Source organism: Halichoerus grypus, chromosome 10 (assembly GCF_964656455.1).
Source record: "Halichoerus grypus chromosome 10, mHalGry1.hap1.1, whole genome shotgun sequence".
Taxonomy (NCBI): domain Eukaryota; kingdom Metazoa; phylum Chordata; class Mammalia; order Carnivora; family Phocidae; genus Halichoerus; species Halichoerus grypus.
Window position 1 is genome coordinate 116,050,474 of NC_135721.1, and position 16,538 is coordinate 116,067,011.

The 16,538-nt window shown below is 40.2% G+C and overlaps 2 protein-coding genes across 9 annotated transcripts in view; both read right to left on the minus strand.

Moving 5' to 3' along the window:
- The window catches only part of CPNE1 (copine 1), a 35,229-nt gene that overhangs the window by 11,856 nt on the left and 6,835 nt on the right, over positions 1-16,538 (minus strand). Inside the window, exon 1 of one of the 8 annotated variants that reach the window (XM_078057141.1) lies at positions 14,549-14,687. The exons of 6 other annotated variants lie outside the window; for them this stretch is intronic. Coding sequence is in view for 1 of the 2 variants with exons in the window: in XM_036084382.2 (XP_035940275.1) it covers positions 12,875-12,889 (15 nt within the window). In the remaining variant the exon portion in view is untranslated. Of the gene's footprint in view, positions 1-12,874; positions 13,003-14,548; positions 14,688-16,538 lie in introns of those variants that run through there. One more of the 8 variants, XM_036084382.2, reaches the window with a different exon arrangement.
- RBM12 (RNA binding motif protein 12) lies at positions 9,561-14,669 on the minus strand. Its single transcript, XM_078057139.1, has one exon. The coding sequence runs from the start codon at positions 14,667-14,669 to the stop codon at positions 11,853-11,855; it is 2,817 nt and encodes a 938-aa protein (XP_077913265.1). The 3' UTR covers positions 9,561-11,852.

The window sequence follows — 16,538 nt, forward strand, 5'->3', positions numbered from 1 at the left end:
TTGCTCCCATTCTAGTGACTCACACATAGCAGGTGCTTTGTAAATATTTGTTGAATTACTGCTAGGAAAGGAATGATAATCCAAGGATCTTCGAAATGACCCAAATCTAGTCCTAGCCTGCTGCTGAAGCCATCAGGGGAGAAATGAGCTTTTTAGGAACACTCAACACAGAAGACTAGCTTATTTCTATGTGCTCCCAACACCCCCAACCTTTCCATTTGGTGCTAGTCAGGAATTGCAAACAGAAACCACCAAGTATATAGCACCAATCTTTTCTGCCTTTGCTTTCTAACACTTGAAGCTTTGTTCCCTTCTGCTCTCCCTTGCAGGTTGCTTTCCTCTGCTCTTCTCCATTGTTAGAAATAAAAAGGAACCGAGTGATCCTTTAAATCCAAGTCCCTCAATTCAAGTCAGAGAGATAAAATGTGATTTAGCTAAGGCCACATACATGGCTAAACAAAATGAGGACCAAAACTCAAATATTCTGACTCCTATCTCGTCTAGAACTTTGGACTATAGTCATACCCTCCTCTCCTGAAGAAGTTTCCTTCTTATATCCAACAGCAACGTGATGTAGTGGGCAAGAGTATGGGTCCTGTGGTGAAGTGACCAGGCTCCAAATACTGGCCTTATGTCTCTCCCTAGCCACAATGAGATACTACTACACACCCACCAAAACGATGTCCTACCTATGTAATTTAGGCAAAATACTAAGCCTTAGGTTCCTCAAAACTGGGGGATATTATCTTTTTTTGGAAGATTCATATAATGTATGCAAGGTGCTTAGCACAGTCTAGAACTATTATTACCAATCAGTGTTAGCTATTATCATCATTCTTCAAGCCTAGCTCTCATATGCTCTTTTTCACAGTATCTCCATCACTCAACAATTTCTCACTCTGGACTACTATACTCAATCCACACCACAACTATACTGTCAATTTTTCCAGCTCCTCACCTGTCTGTAAAATAACATCCTTAGAACAAACACTGCTTCAGCATCTCCTATTTCGCACAGCATAGACCTAAGCACATGATAGCAATTCAAAGCACCTCGAGGGAGGCTTGCAGCAGTGTGCTGGAGCAGGCTTGTATGGTTTTACAAGAGACAAGTGTTAAATATTAAGTAATTTTGTAAATTAATTTGGTAAAGTTTTAAGCCACAGAAATTGGGCAAATGATAAAATCAGAGCTTTCCTTCCCACAGCTAGCTGGTTTACCATTGTTGATAGGGAAACCCACTCTGCCAAAAGGGAGTGACTTGTCCATTTTCTAGGGCATCCCCTCCCCTGCCTTGGAGATTCTAATTCTGGTCTTCATAAATCCATGAACACATCTCTTCTCCTGGATCCAATTCAGTGCCAGTCAAGCTGAAACTCATTGGTCTTTCATGCTCAGGTATTACACTGCCCTCTTCCCTTCCCAAAAGCCTAACAAAGAAAGGAACCAGCCTTCAATCCCATTTCCAGGCTTTGAAGAGGAAGAATACAGCACCACAATGTCCGGGTGCCAGGATCACTCCTTCAACAAACCAAAGCCATGATCACACTCCTGTTGCCTACCTTGGCATGCTGGAGCAGCTCAGATGCTCGATCAAGTCTTGAAAGCCAATCAGGAAATTCTCCACAGGCTCCCAATGGGCAGAGCACCACCCATGGAATACTCTTTTCCCTTCAGATTGAAAAGATGAACTACGCCCATCACCACTGTTCCTTTCCTTCTCTGCCTCAAGGGACATGGGTAAGGTCGACAAGTTTTTCTTTACCCCTGCTTATCCCTTTATAACTCAGAGATTCCCCAAATTTAAATTAGCAGCCCCAAAGACAGTCCTCACAGGTCACAAACTGAACCAAATATGTAAATCCTTACTATAAAACTATATTCTTTTTTCACACATATGACTACAGGCTATAAAAATTGTGTTTAAACTAAAATTTTAAGCAATAATTTAGTTTAGATCCACATTAATACTAAGTAGTCTGGCTGCTACTGTATTTGGCAATTCTAGAACGCTTAAAATGTGAATGTCACACAAAAAGTGAAAAGCAGGAAAATATGGTACAGTAAATGGTCATAGGGTGTCCCATCCCGCTATATTCTGTGAAGGTCAAAAAAGTTTGGAAGTCAAACTACAACATCCCCAGAAGACTTACCCAAAGTTGAACAACCTGTGTCCAACTCTTCAAAGAGAACCTAGCTTGAGGAGCAAATTGGATATGGGGAAAGAAGCAAACTGAAGAAGAACATATGGCCTTCAAGCAAGACAGGACAGTATCGGAGTGAGAGTTCTTCTCTGCCCTAGGACTCTGAATGTGTTTACACGAAGCCTCCACCCACCTACTTCAAAATAAACATCGGAGTACTGGAGCAAGACCAGAATCCCTTCCCCAGCAGGCTCAAGACCGCTGACAGAAGAGTGCTGCCAGTGGCCTCCCACATCTCCCAGAAGTAAGGGACAGGCAATGGTTGAAGGAGGGGCTCTGCCTCTGGAGTCAGGCAGGCAGCCTATGACTGAATAATCTCGGTTTACCCTTACTATTAATGAGACTTTGAGCAAGTTACTTTGCTTCTCTTCCCCTGGATTTCCCCACTTGTAAGGTGGGGAAAATAATAATAGTGTCAATTTTACAGGGTTATTGTGAGGATAAAATGAGGCCAACCATGCAACCATGCAAAGTATCCCCTCCCTGACACTAACAGAGTAAGTGCCCAATAATGTGTTAACTGCTCCTCTTCTCAGGGCTCATAAATGGATCCTTTGTACCATTATCTAACTTGTTGGTTCATGGGACAACCAAGAAAAATGCCTCTGGTCTACCTGCTCCGGAGGACCTAACTGGAGGGAATGAAGAACCTCCCTACTCTTCTCTCCTAATGAAATTCTCAAGCTGCAGTGTGAGACTGTCCAACTCAGAAAAAGCAGCAGAGCAGTAACCAGACCAAAATTTTGAGTTCCACTGGCCTTTCTGTAGTTTAAGGTTCAAATTACCTACAAACTTCCAGAAAGAAACAGAATGTCTGGGTTCAAAGAATCACAGAACCTTGAAACTGGGCATAATAAGATTATCTCGTTTAATCTTACCTAAAACACTGAGGCCAGAGAAAGGAAATGACTAATCCTGGGACATACAGTAACTAATGAACCACAACTCTTAAGAATATGATTTCTATTCCATCCATTTTAGCAACAGCTCACACCTTGTAATCCAATCTGAAATCCACCTGGCCACTACACATGAGCAGTGAGGCTCATGTGGCCTCTTCCCATGACCTATACCAACTAGCCTTATACTAGATGGAAAAGAATTCTGCATCCACCACGTTTCCCCTATTTGTCCGTCAGGGCAGGAACAGAGGAACTGCTAGACTCCACCACATTTATAGGACTAGAATTTAAGTTTATTCAAAGGAATAAACCTTAAATAACAAGCACAAACTCTGCAAAGTAGAGCTCAGCTGAGGAAAATGGGATTTTTATCAAAATTTTCAGAGAATATCTACCAGGCAGCCAATTCTGCCCCCAGTCTGCCCTGCTGGAATCTACAGTCCGTTAATCTACCTTCTTTAAAGAGCCTAGTAGGGTGTATAAGACAACAGTACTGGACCACCTTCCTGAGCATCTCCTGGGCAAGGACATCAGCAAGAGCTTGTGCATTTCCAGTGTGCAATGTAATCTATGGCATAAAGAAGCCAAGTGAAAAGCAGCAGACCGGAGCCTTGGGAAAAGAAACCTACCTATTGTTCATAGTGCAAGTCCCTCTTGCACCATGCAAGTTCACAGTGCCAACTACCCATTTCATAGTGCAAGGAATAAATCCACTTGGGATACATAGGAAGTCTTAAAATGGGTTGTTCTTCAGAATTTGTACGTTAGGGAAGTTGAGAAAAGAGAGGGCTTTAATAAGGAAATTGCATTACAGACACACAATGACTTGCCCACTTGCCATTGCAAATGGGGTGCAGGGCGGGGGCCGGCGGGGGATGGGGAAAATTCTAGTTCTGCTGCTGGATTCTGGTGGATTAATAATTTCACAATATAAGACCCTTTAGCGAGTGAAAAAGGTAACTGTAGTCCATGAAAACGGTAACTGAGGTAAGTTAACTGCTTCAAAAAAACTGCCAACATAACAGGAATGGGGAAGGTTAGGAGGAATGCAATAAAATTCAAATACTCAAAAGTAAAGAAACAGCTGAAAGAGGCAACACAGCTAAGAGAAATGACGGGATAACTTTTCTCATATTCTAAATCTGTACTGTCCAGAAGGATGGCCTCCTACCCACAAGTGGATATTGAGCACTTGAAATATGCTTAGTTCAAATCACAATGTGCTGTAAAGTATAAATTGAAAACAGTACCCAAAAAATCTCAGTCATTTTTATAGAGTATATACTGAAATAGTAACATTTCAGATATACTGGGCTAAAATTTATTAATTTCACTTGGGTTTTTTTTGCCTTTTTCATAGCTACTAGAAAAATTTAAATAACTTAAGTGACTCTTACTTCTATTGGTCAGTGTTGCCTAGCGTGGTGATCTCCAAAGACCAGATATGGAAGAGTAAATTTTCTGTTGCTCTGTGAATCTAGAATTGTGCTGTTCAATATAGCAGCCACTAGCCGGCTTTTTAAATTTAATAGTAGCTACAGTGGTGAGGCGCCTGGGTGGCTCAGTCAGTTAAGCATCCAACTCTTGACTTCAGCTCAGGTCATGATCTCAGGGTCATGAGATTGAGCCCCACTTCGGGCTCCATGCTCAGCGTGGAGTCTACTTGAGATTCTCTCTCTGGCCCTCTGCACACCCCCCCCCCCGCCCCGCTCACAAGCTCTCTCAAAATAAATAAATAAAATCTTAAAAAAAAATTCTCTTGGAACAGCACTGGTGTAGAAAAACAAGAACAAAGAGGTGGACATTTAATATAGAAAAGCTGAAACTCTATTAAATCAATGCAAAATTAGAAAAGAACCAATTTCAGATAGTGGACTGTGTAAGTGGTGAAATGGATGGAGAAATTCACTTAATTCTGAAGCATTTATGAATGTCTTATTAGGCCATCTGTTTGTAAGAAGTGGTAATATGGCAGCTAATCAAAGGGTTATTAAAAAGATAAAACATTCTATCCCTCTGGTAGGTCAGGACACCCCAGTACAACCTTCACCTGCCTGCCTTACTCACCATTCAGCTCAGTCACGCCACTCAGGCTCACTGTTATAGCACAATTTTAAGAGCTTCCAGGACAAACACATTTTAGATAGTGCCACTGTGTTCCCTCACACTATTAAACATCTCATTTTACTAAATTAACATATTGTGTCCCCAAGAATCTTGGTTAGAGATCATGCCTTTCCTCAGCTTACACACAAGGCTTCCATTATACTTCCATCATACTTGTTCAGCAACTATACAGGAAACCCTTATCCATCCAGTTCCTGTAGGTTATGAGTGTACCTCATACATGCACAAGTACAACAGAGCACTTACTTGTATAATTTAAAACCTTAGGTCTTTAAGAACAAGCATCTTATTTTGCTTCCTTTTCTATCACAGAGTGGAAGTGCTGGGTGTGTAACACTGCTCAAAAAATTTAGTTAACATGGGTTACTGCTATGGCAAAGCTGATTATCCATGTAAAACTGTCTTAAAAGCTTGGAGGCAACAGACATTTCCAATTCCAACCTGTCAATTCAGTGGTCACAGAAGTAAAGATAATTGACAATATCTACTTCAGAAAATAAGAGCTGCATTAGTCTTTCCACTTTAGCCAGATTTAGAGCAGAGGGACCTGCTGGTCCCATAGGCCCGTACCACAGAAGGGAGTTATGTATAAAGGACATAACCATCTCTGTACAGCAACACCGTATGTGGGGGAGTGTAGTGGAGGATAGCATTAACTCACTCCCAAGTGGAACAAAAGAAAAATGAAAGCAGCAACAGCACCAGTTAGTATGATTTAAGAGCCCTTAAGTAGCTGAATATCTTTACCCTTAAGCCTTCCCCACTCTGCAAGGACTAACAGGTGACTTACGGTAGCACAATGTGGCCGTTACATCTGGCATGTAACACACATGCTTAAGTGATAAATCTTATTCACTAATCAAGAACTGTGAGTGAGCTCACATTCCTCCCCCCACCCCACCCCGAGTTAGGCGGCTAGGCTACAGAAATAGCAGTGAGAAACTCATAGCCCTGGTTACCAACAGACTTACTATTATAAGCAGGGAAAAGGGAAAAACTGGCAGCATCAGCACAGAGAGGGAATGAAACACTAAGGGGCAGCCTGTTTGAATATAGCACAGCTCACTCCTGGGAGTGTTTTATGCTTCTTCAATATCTGACTGTCCATATTGAATTATGTTCTCTTGCTGGTTATGGCTCTATTTTTCCCCAATAGTCACCTCCTCCTCCTCTCAACATGAAATAGCAAGCCACTGGCTCACCAGGAAAAATGACCTCAAATATTAAGCTACTAAAATCAGAATCCACTTGTCTGGTACAGCTGGGATGCCAATTCCAATGTCTGCTGTGTCATTTAACCCACAACTGGTGTTTCCTTAGTCTCTAGGACTTAACTATCAACATTTTCACTAGGGGAAGGTCCCTGGGCCTCTCGGAATTAAAAGATAATGGGTAGGGGCACCTGGGTGGCTCAGATGGTTAACCATCTGCCTTCGGCTCAGGTCATGATCCCAGGGTCCTGGGATCAAGCCCCACGTCTGGCTCCTGGCTTGGTGGGGAGCCTGCTTCTCCCTCTCCCTCTGCCTCTCCCCCTGCTCATGCTCTATCTCTGTGTCTCAAATGAATAAATTAAAAAAAAAAATCTTTAAAAGATAATGATTAATGAGATTTTCCCCAGCACTATTTGCTGCCCCCAGATTTTTAGAGTGCTACCCTTCTGCCCCTGGGGCTAGAATGCTTTCACCAAGTGGCTTTTTTGCCCCTTCTGGACTCTTCAGTAGTAGAGCAGTATGTAGAAAAGCAGTGCCACCTTAGTTGCTCGTTGTTAGTTATGTTGATCCAGAAAAGGAGCCATATTCTAAGATGCTTGTGAGATCCTCTGGCACAAAGTAGCACAAGGCAACAAGAATAAATCCAGTAACAGCACAATAAAGAATTAACATTTACATGAACAGGCACCATTAAGAGATGAACTTGCTCATACTGTCGGACAGAAGGGTTTTTCCAGAAAAGTCACTACAGCATCAGAGAACTGTGCCACCACCAGAATACACTCATTCCAGAAATTTTAGAGTAAGTCAATGTGATCTATCAAATTTTATACTAAAAAGACAAAACTGCAATCAAGCAATTTTTTCAGTCGTAAGTTTGGACTCTATCATATCCTATAAAAGCTCTACTTTTGCGGGGTAAGGAGAATGGTGGCGATGCTCATAACTGATAAACCATTTCTTGTTGTAAAACACTGGAAAGCAGACAACAATGAATTAAAGTGAGAGTTTTCTCCTGAGCAAGAAAACAAAACATATTATTAGCATACAGTCTATCCTTTTAAGATGGTAAAGGCCATTCTGGGTATCTGTAGGCAGCTGATTTCACTCTGCGATTTTTCAAATGCTTAGTCAAACCTTCATAATTTTAGAACAGTTCAGCAACCACCTGGAATTAAGTATGTTTAAGTCTAAACCCCTCTAAAACAACCTGGGTATTGAAACTCAAATACAGGCTAAAAACTCATGATAGAGATAAAAGTTATATATATTTTTCAAGAGCTTTGGTTAAAAGGAATAGCCCACTAATTTCTCTGCAACTCCAATCCAGGTTTTTTTAAAAAGGACTCTGGAGTTCATGGAAACTTTTCATTTGCTACTTTTTTTTTTTTAGCAGTTGAACAAATGTGGAAGGGACAAAACCAGAACATTAATGTCAGAAAGCAGCAGTATTTTTGATTCCTCTCCCCACTTCCCCACCTCAAAATACATACTAATGCAAGAGTAAGTAAACAAAAAAGAAAAAGCTCTAATTAGAAGTATGTGCAATTGACAATGTATTCTGAAGATTTCTTTTCCCATTTCTTAAAGTAATCCGTTTTTTAAAAAGACAATTCATAGCCTCCTTTAAGACACCTTCTGTAAAAAGGAGCACCTGGTTTCTGGTTCTTTCTGAGTCCACATAACGAAGTGGCTTGCTAGCAAAGCATACAAGATAAAAGTCTGAAAAGGTGGATACCACAGATTTGACCTAGAATCAAGTTTCCTCCCTGCCGTTCCAGGTATCTTCTTTCCACACTTGAGCATTAGCAGACAAGGATAGCAACAATGGTTACCTCCAAGATCACCAAATCCACCTTTCCAAAGGCACAAAATATTTGTAGGAGTTAAAAAACAACAACAACAACAAAAAACCTGATGGTATAGCTCAGTAGAGTACTCTTGTGTAAAGCATTAAAAGCATCAGCCTCTTTTATTTTGTGACAAGTTTATTGAACAGTATTCAAGACTTCATCTTTATAAACAAAAACCTCTGCTGAATGATGCCACGGCAGTATTTGCTGGCAATGTTGTGGCCATATTGGCAATGAATCATTTTATTGTGTTTGGTTTCTAACGCTTGGACTACTATAGAACTGCCAGTAAAACTAAATGTGGTAATTTTGCAAGAGTGGGAAATAAGTTTTAAAAGTGATCACTGCTAGAAATTCTTTACAGATTTAACTAGCAGCAACTTTATGGTTTCTTTACTCATTAAGTGTTCTTGAAATTGATGAGTGGATTTATTTTTAAACATTTGACCCACACCTGTACACAATGACAGAATCCAATAAAAAGGACTTTGAGTTTGATTAAGGCTTTCATGGATCCTTATTTTATCCAAGGTATGTTTGCTTATGTCCATATACAGCCCTAGATTTTCATCCAGTGGGTTAAGACTGACCTAATTACACTGAACATTACTCTCTGAAATTTTGAATAAAAATTTCCCTAATGAAATTTTCACGGTTGATGCTTTGACAACTTGGAGCACAAAGCTAGGACCTACATTTCACTTAATAGTGTTGCATTTTTTTTTTTTAAGCCACTAATAATTGTACATCCAAACTACAGTATTAAACACAGAATACACCTCCAAATTTTGCTTGTGAACTAAATGTTTCACTGAAGTTCAGAAAAAGTTTACAAATTTGCTTATTTATAAAATACATTTCGTAGATATCTCTAATCCTTTGAACTAAAAAAATCCAAAAACACCCCGGCAAGGGGGTGGGAGGAATTAAACCTAATGGAAAAGATTCTCTTCCATTCATGTCAGTCACCAAAGACAAAATTTACACATAAAATTGAAAATATCATGATAGTGTTTACAAATGCACACAACTTTGAGCAAAGCTTTACAAATCCTTCATACCATACAAAGCAAATGAGAAAATAAATTCATTTTCACCCCAAACCTAGTTTTTCTGAGAAAGTTTGCAGGAAGAGAGGTATGAGTGATTGCACAGAACGTATTTTCAAGAATTTTTTTTAAACTCAAACTCCAATGCCCATAACAAGATGAACAGTACGCTTAGCAGTTAGCACTCTATTAATAAGTCTCAGATACACAAAAATCAAGTTCCAGAGGGCAAAGCATTTAATTACATTTCACAACGAGAGAAGCACTGTTGTGACTCAACCAAATATGAAACATAGTTCTCTCCAAATTCTACACAAACCACTATTTTCTTAATTTATTTAATTTGATGAACAATGAAATCAAGTTTTCCTTTTCAGCATTTATCTAAGATGTAGAAATAACAAAGTAGTTGCAATAAAGTATATGAAATATTTAATAAGATTGTACGAACATATAACCAAAATAAACTGTGAAAAAAGATAAAAGGCTTTCATCTTCAAACAACCCATTTTTCTAAAATGAAAATAGTCAGCTCTCCAATGGGAAAATAATCTGCAGTTGAAATAAGACTCCCAAGCAGCGCTGAAGTTTTCTGCACTTGGTCTTTGGAATGAGAAATGATTACTTAACAGAAAACTTAATTGAACAGCATATATAAACATCATATTGCTTTTTTAGTTGAGGAGGCAATATCTAGTGATCTGTCAAAGCAAATTTGTATTCATGAATTGTCAAAAGACCCACAACACAGCCATGTCTTCTTTGAAAGTCTAAACAATCCTTTCCCTAAACAAAAAATCCTGTACTGTCAATCCTCTAAGATTGTAGTGATGAAAAGGCTTTCCAAATCTTATCACGCAATGAAACTGCTGCCACTCTTAACTCTAAATTACACGAGACGCTGTATTTCAGTGTTCCACTAACTTGCAACACCAAAAAGGCACTATTTTCTTTAATAGGAAATACTTCTTTTAAAAGGCTGACCCCTTTGTAAGTACATTGATTTGCAGGAAATGTTGGGGATATTTCAAACCAAGACAGAGGCCCATGTAAAAGACAAAATTTGTTTTTCATGATATCTCACCAATCTCCCATTCCATATGTTTATAATATAATGTGACACATCTTTAGAGCATTTTAACTAAGAAGGAAAGTAACCATAAGTAGAGCCTTTTGTAGCAGTGAGCAGGATGTTGTAAGGCAAATGTTTTCATGACAAGGACACTTACCAACCAGAACCCATGTGGTCCTCCTGCCTTAGTGTCCTGAATACCAAAGAAGAGTATGAAAGGGCAAGGAGTCTCAATTCTCTCCCCTCTGGCAGCTGCACTTGTACTCTGTATGAAGAATTTTTATGAACAGGCTCCTGATCAAACAACTAGACCAAAAAGCCTCCAAGTAACAGGATTAAATGCACATCTATGGAACAGCTTATGAATCTTTTATTCTATAACACTACTGCTAACAAAGCTAACAATTTCAACTTCAGTTTTTAAAAAACCTAGATATAATGCTCTTTCTTATAAATGGACCCTCTTTGTTTAGTTACAGGCCAAAATTTCACACAAATTTGGGACAGAAGGAAATTGCCAGAACATTAGTCCATCATGGACAGGACTTCAAATCTGGCATCTTAAACAATGATTAGAAGTGGTTTCTGGTTTTCAAAGCCATCTAAACAACATGAACAATTTTTAAACTGACTAGACTAAAACATGGCGGTCAAACCAAAAAGGCTCTGGTAGGTAGAGGACTCCATATTTTATTTTTGTGGCAAAAGTACTTATTTCACACAGTTTTAAGTGTGACATTAGAAATCAAAGTTCAAGGTTATAGGACAAACCAAGTGTGGAGTTTTATATTAAAACAACAACAACAACAACAAAACAGTTCTGCTCATTTACAAATGAGTCAATTAGGCAAACAAAAAAGCAGCAACTTCAGAAGCAGGACTGTCTATACAGCAAGAACCCTCAAGAAGCAATAAAGGTACATACAGTGAATCTGTATACAGAGATTTTATTCAATTTTAAAAGAAAATGAGGACTTTAGACAAAGCTTTGACCCTATAACAAAGCAAATCTGTCCAGCTTTAAACCAAATTCCAAGAGTAGCCAACTTCTATTTTTCAGCAGCTGGCAAGAGCACCCTTAATGAGCTCTATTGACATTTCTATTTTCTTCATCCCATATGGTATAAAACAAAACCAATCTAAACTCCTTGATAAGCTTTATGTGGTCATTTGTGTTTTACAAATGGTTTCTCTAATGGTACGCCAAAATCATTTTTGTGTTCTCTCCAGACAGCTTTACTGTAACATACAGCAGTATTTATCCTGGTAGTGAGTCTTCTGTAAACAGTCAACCAATGCTCTATGTTATAGAAACCAATCTATATGCAATTGAAACAATCCACAGGTTCTAACCTGGAAATACTAGGAAAACAATCTGGATGCATTAATCACAGCACTATGAAAATCTACCCTATAAAGAATTGATGTGAACAGCTACCCTAAGACAAGTTTTACTTTCCTTGAGCCTATAGGTCTGTCATTTAAGTCAATGACAGCAGCTGTGGCTTCATCCCGAGATTCGAAGGCCACCATGGCTTCGCCTGTGGGCATACCTTTTTCATTGTATTTTAAACACACTGAGCCTGGGATCACTTGATAGCCATAAAAGAAATCTAAAATCTCATCAATAGACACAGTGAAGGGCATATTCTGCACTTTAATTACTGTTGGTCCTGGTTTTCCAGAACTAGATCCAAAGCCAGGGGGACCACCAATGTGAATTGGGCCAGGGCCAGGCCCAGGGCCAGGCCCAAAGGCTGGTGGCCCACTCAAATGCCCAGGGGCACTTCCAAGACCAGGAGGGCCACTTCCAAAGCCAGGGGGGCCACCTAAACTACCAGGGCCATTTCCAAAATTCTGAGGGCCTCCTCCAAATCCTGGCCCACTTAAATTATTTGGTCCACCTCCAAAACCTGGAACATCCAGTCCTAGACCAGGCAAACCACTATTTCCAACTGAAGGCATACCAGGCCTAGCATCACCAAAGGCCCCTCCTAATCCTGGAGGAGGGAGTGGTGGCCCAAAGGCATTCGACCCACCAAAATTACCAGGAAAGTTAAATGGAGGCCCATTGCTGGCCTCCTTAGATCCTACAGTCAGGAAGGCATGCTCTTCACCTCCTGCACCGGGCATTCCTGCACCGGGCATTCCCGCACCAGGCATTCCCGCACCAGGCATTCCCGCACCGGGCATTCCCGCACCGGGCATTCCCGCACCGGGCATTCCTGCACTGGGCATTCCCGCACCGGGCATTCCTGCACTGGGCATTCCCGCACTGGGCATTCCCACACTGGGCATTCCTGGAACTGGAGGATTACCTGGCACAGGCATCTTTAACCCTTTTTTTCCTTGGGCAGGGGGATTTTTTTCAATCTCTCTCATATCTTCTAGAGTAACTACATGAACAAAAGCTTCTCTCCCATTAAGTTTTTTACGGTGTAAGCGTTCAGACTTACGTGCATCATCTTCATTTTTAAACTGAACCAATGCCTGTCCTAGACCTTGCCCATTGTTATCAACAAGAACATGTACAGCATTTTCATCCACTGGGATTCCTTCTAGGAACTGAAGAACATCCATCTTGGTAATGCTGAATGGTATATTTGTTATGTGAGCACAGACTTTGGCAGAGCTGACATCCCCCTCTGGATTTAACATCATTTCCCTCTGGTCATAGCTGAAGTTCTGCAATCTTTTACGAATCATATCTATCTTTTCTAGCATACCTTTCTTAGTAATTGGATGAACTTGAATAAAGCGATTGCCCATGTACTGTTTATGACGACAGAGAGCAGCCTTATAGTCAGCCTCATTCCTGAATTCTACGAAGCCTTCACCAGTTGCTTTCCCATTGGGTCCATAAGCAATATAAATACTATCTTCCACAATATCCAACTTTTTAAAAAAATCAATGACATGTTTGTTTTCCGCTTCAAATGGTAGCCCTTTCAAGTAAACACAAAAACCAGCCTCATGTGGTGATCTTGACCTTGACCTTTTCTGCCCACTGGGCGATTTTGACCTGGGAAGTGTCTGAGGAGGGGGATGGGTTTGTCCAGAAGGTCCTATACTTTGCTTAAAAGTGATATGGCCTCCAGCAGCTACCCACTGTCTCTCTGTGGCAGGACTAACTTCCACATAGCGTTGAATCATCAGCATTCTGTTTCGTTTCAAAGCTTCAAATGTATCTTGAGGGGAGAGAAACTTAACCAATCCATTCCCATTATTTCGACCTACATGATCTTTCAACAAATGCACTGCATCAACACGGAGCCCATGGAAAAAATCCCTGACATCATTTTCCATTGCAGAAAAGGGCATTCCATGCACACTGACATACAGATCATCGGGGTTGATGGGAAGCGGTTTCACACTGCTTTGAGAGTTCATCTGGATAGGGTTAACAGGATTCAATGGACCCAGAAACACAGGGTTCAAGTTATTGTTCAGATTCATAGGTGCTCCAGAGCCATTCATTCCAGCAGGTAGAGGTGCCACAGGTGGCGGGTTCAAGGGTGGCATGCCAGACATGGGTGGCAGTGGGGTCATGGGTGGCACAGAAGGGACTGGGGGAATAGGGGGCACAGGAGGCACGGGAGGCAATGTAGGTACCGGAGGAGGAACTGGTATTGGGGGAATGGACGGCATTGGTGGCAAAGATGGCATCGCTGGGATTGGAGGAATTGGTGGTGGTGGGACTGTGTTCATTGGAGACGCTGTGCTCGGAATGGTTGAGCTAAACGTTGGGCTCCCAAATGAAGCCCCCATATTTGGAGGAGCCGTTCCTATGCTGGCTGTGGAAAATGTCTGTATGTTTTTGTTGCTTTCATGAACAGATGTGGCGGCAGTAACTACACTGGGTGAAGGATTATTAAAGTTAGGTACTGTTGTAGGCAAGTTTACCCTGCCACTCATTCCTGAGCTAGGTGGCGGTCCTGATCTACTAGCATTTGCTGGTGGTATATCTAAGTTGGCAGTTTCAAAACGCCTACGACTCAGTTCAATCATATTCTGCATTTCCGTTTTACTACTCAACAAAAGTGTTACTTTTGACCCTTTAATTGTACCACCTGTGCGCATCATACCAAGCCTTGCATCTTCATCAGTGGCAAAAACGATGAAAGCCTCACCCAGTTCACCCCCTACAATATGCACGCCCCCATCAGGGATGGTCAATCCAGAGAAGAAGTGGCGAATGTCCATGGTCCCCGCCACAATTGGGAGACCTTGCAAACGGATGACCACAGCCATGCTGCGCTGAAACCACACACACCTGCAGATGAGAAAAGGCAACGGCCAGGTCAGACTCCTGTTTATCACACCAAGTTTTTAACTACAAGAATGACCAGCTACCATATTAGGCCCTCAAATATACCCTCAAACTATCACAAGCAATGCAGGTTTTTTTTTAATTTGAATATCCTAAAAACTGAACATTATGTGCCATTTACAATGTAAAACCTAGACAATTTCAACTTCCAAAAGGCATTAATTCTGTAAACAATTAGAAGTTCAGTCCCATGACTCAAGAGTTTCAGGGAAAAAAAACCACCATAAGAAGTAGAATCACCAATTGCATCATTCAGACCACTAATTATTCAGTAAGATTTAAAAGAAATGTGTAAGTCAAATCAGGACACAAAGTTGAACAATCTGCAGGGGAAAAACATGCAAAGGATGTATCAAAGTTAGTATTTAAAAGTGGCTTAGCATTTTCCTTATAAACATGACAACTTTGTAGAATTATCAGTGTCATTTTATATGACTCAATCTCAAAATGCAAAAAAGAAAGAGAAACCTGGAATACTAATGAATTACAAATAATACTTAACACTAAAGTAGACTCAAGTCTCAAAAGAGAATGGACTCCATATTCAACCTAAAACTCTTCAATCTGCATTACAGCTCTATTTATTAAAGAAAACTATATATGGAATTATTTATTACAGACAAGGTTAATACATACAAAGAATCCAAAAGAAATACTGAATAAAATAGCCAAAATCTTAGTTATCTATATTCATCACGCCAAAAAGTAGAACCTGGTTGCAGTGCCATTCACCATAGCTGTTTTAATTAAAACTCAGATCCAATGACTTATTTCCAAACTCACCATTAAAAAAAAGAAACAACACACACATACACACTGAAAAAAGTCTCGTTTTTCCCAAAGAAGGCTGATAACGAAAAAAGGGTATTTTTTGGTTTTGCTTTTGTTTTAAAAAGAACAAGGGTATGAACTTTATTCAGTGACTGTTATAGTGTTTACTCAACATAACTCCTGTGGTATTTCTGGGAGCCCACTGGTCTCCTTAAATAAAGTCTCATTCTGAACTTTTTCTTTTTGAGAAGTTTCTCCCCGATTTAAATAAAATTTCAGTATTTCAGTTCTTATGGCTTCCAAGAGCAAATGCAAGGGAAGCCCTTTGTAAAGTGATATAAAACAAATTCTTGGGACTGGAAAAAATATTAATTTGAAATTTATGTGATCAACAACATGGGGTGTTTTCCAAGCCATCTTAAAAATCAACTTTTAGGGACGCCTGGGTGGCTCAGTCAGTTAAGCGGCTGCCTTTGGCTCAGGTCATGATCCCAGGCTCCTGGGATAGAGTCCTGCATTGGGTTCCTTGCTCAGCAGGGAGGCCTGCTTCTCCCTCTGCCTGCCGCTCTCCCTGCTTGTGCTCTCTCTCTCTCTGACAAATAAAATTAAAAAAAAAAAAATCAACTTTTAAATATAAACCTCTTAAACCAGTTCTGTGACTTCAGAAAAATTATAAATGATATGAGCTTTGGTTTTATCACTTCCCAAACAGGAACATTAAAAGAGCTACTGCAAGCTCTAAGAATCCTCTAACTCCATGAAAGCAGTTTTTCAATGTTAAATATTGTGTGAATATTAATTTGATAAAACAAAATCTGTAATTATATCTCAACGAATATGACTGCTGTACACAAAACAGAAATGTACTGTTTGGCTTTGATAGTTTTCTCACACACATACACAAAAATAAAAGCCACTTTCAAATTTAATGAAGAAAGATGGACTGGCAAACAGAAAATGCTCTTTGTGAGACCATTATAAAACACTAGAAATTTGGGGGAGGAGGGAAGCTTTTCCTT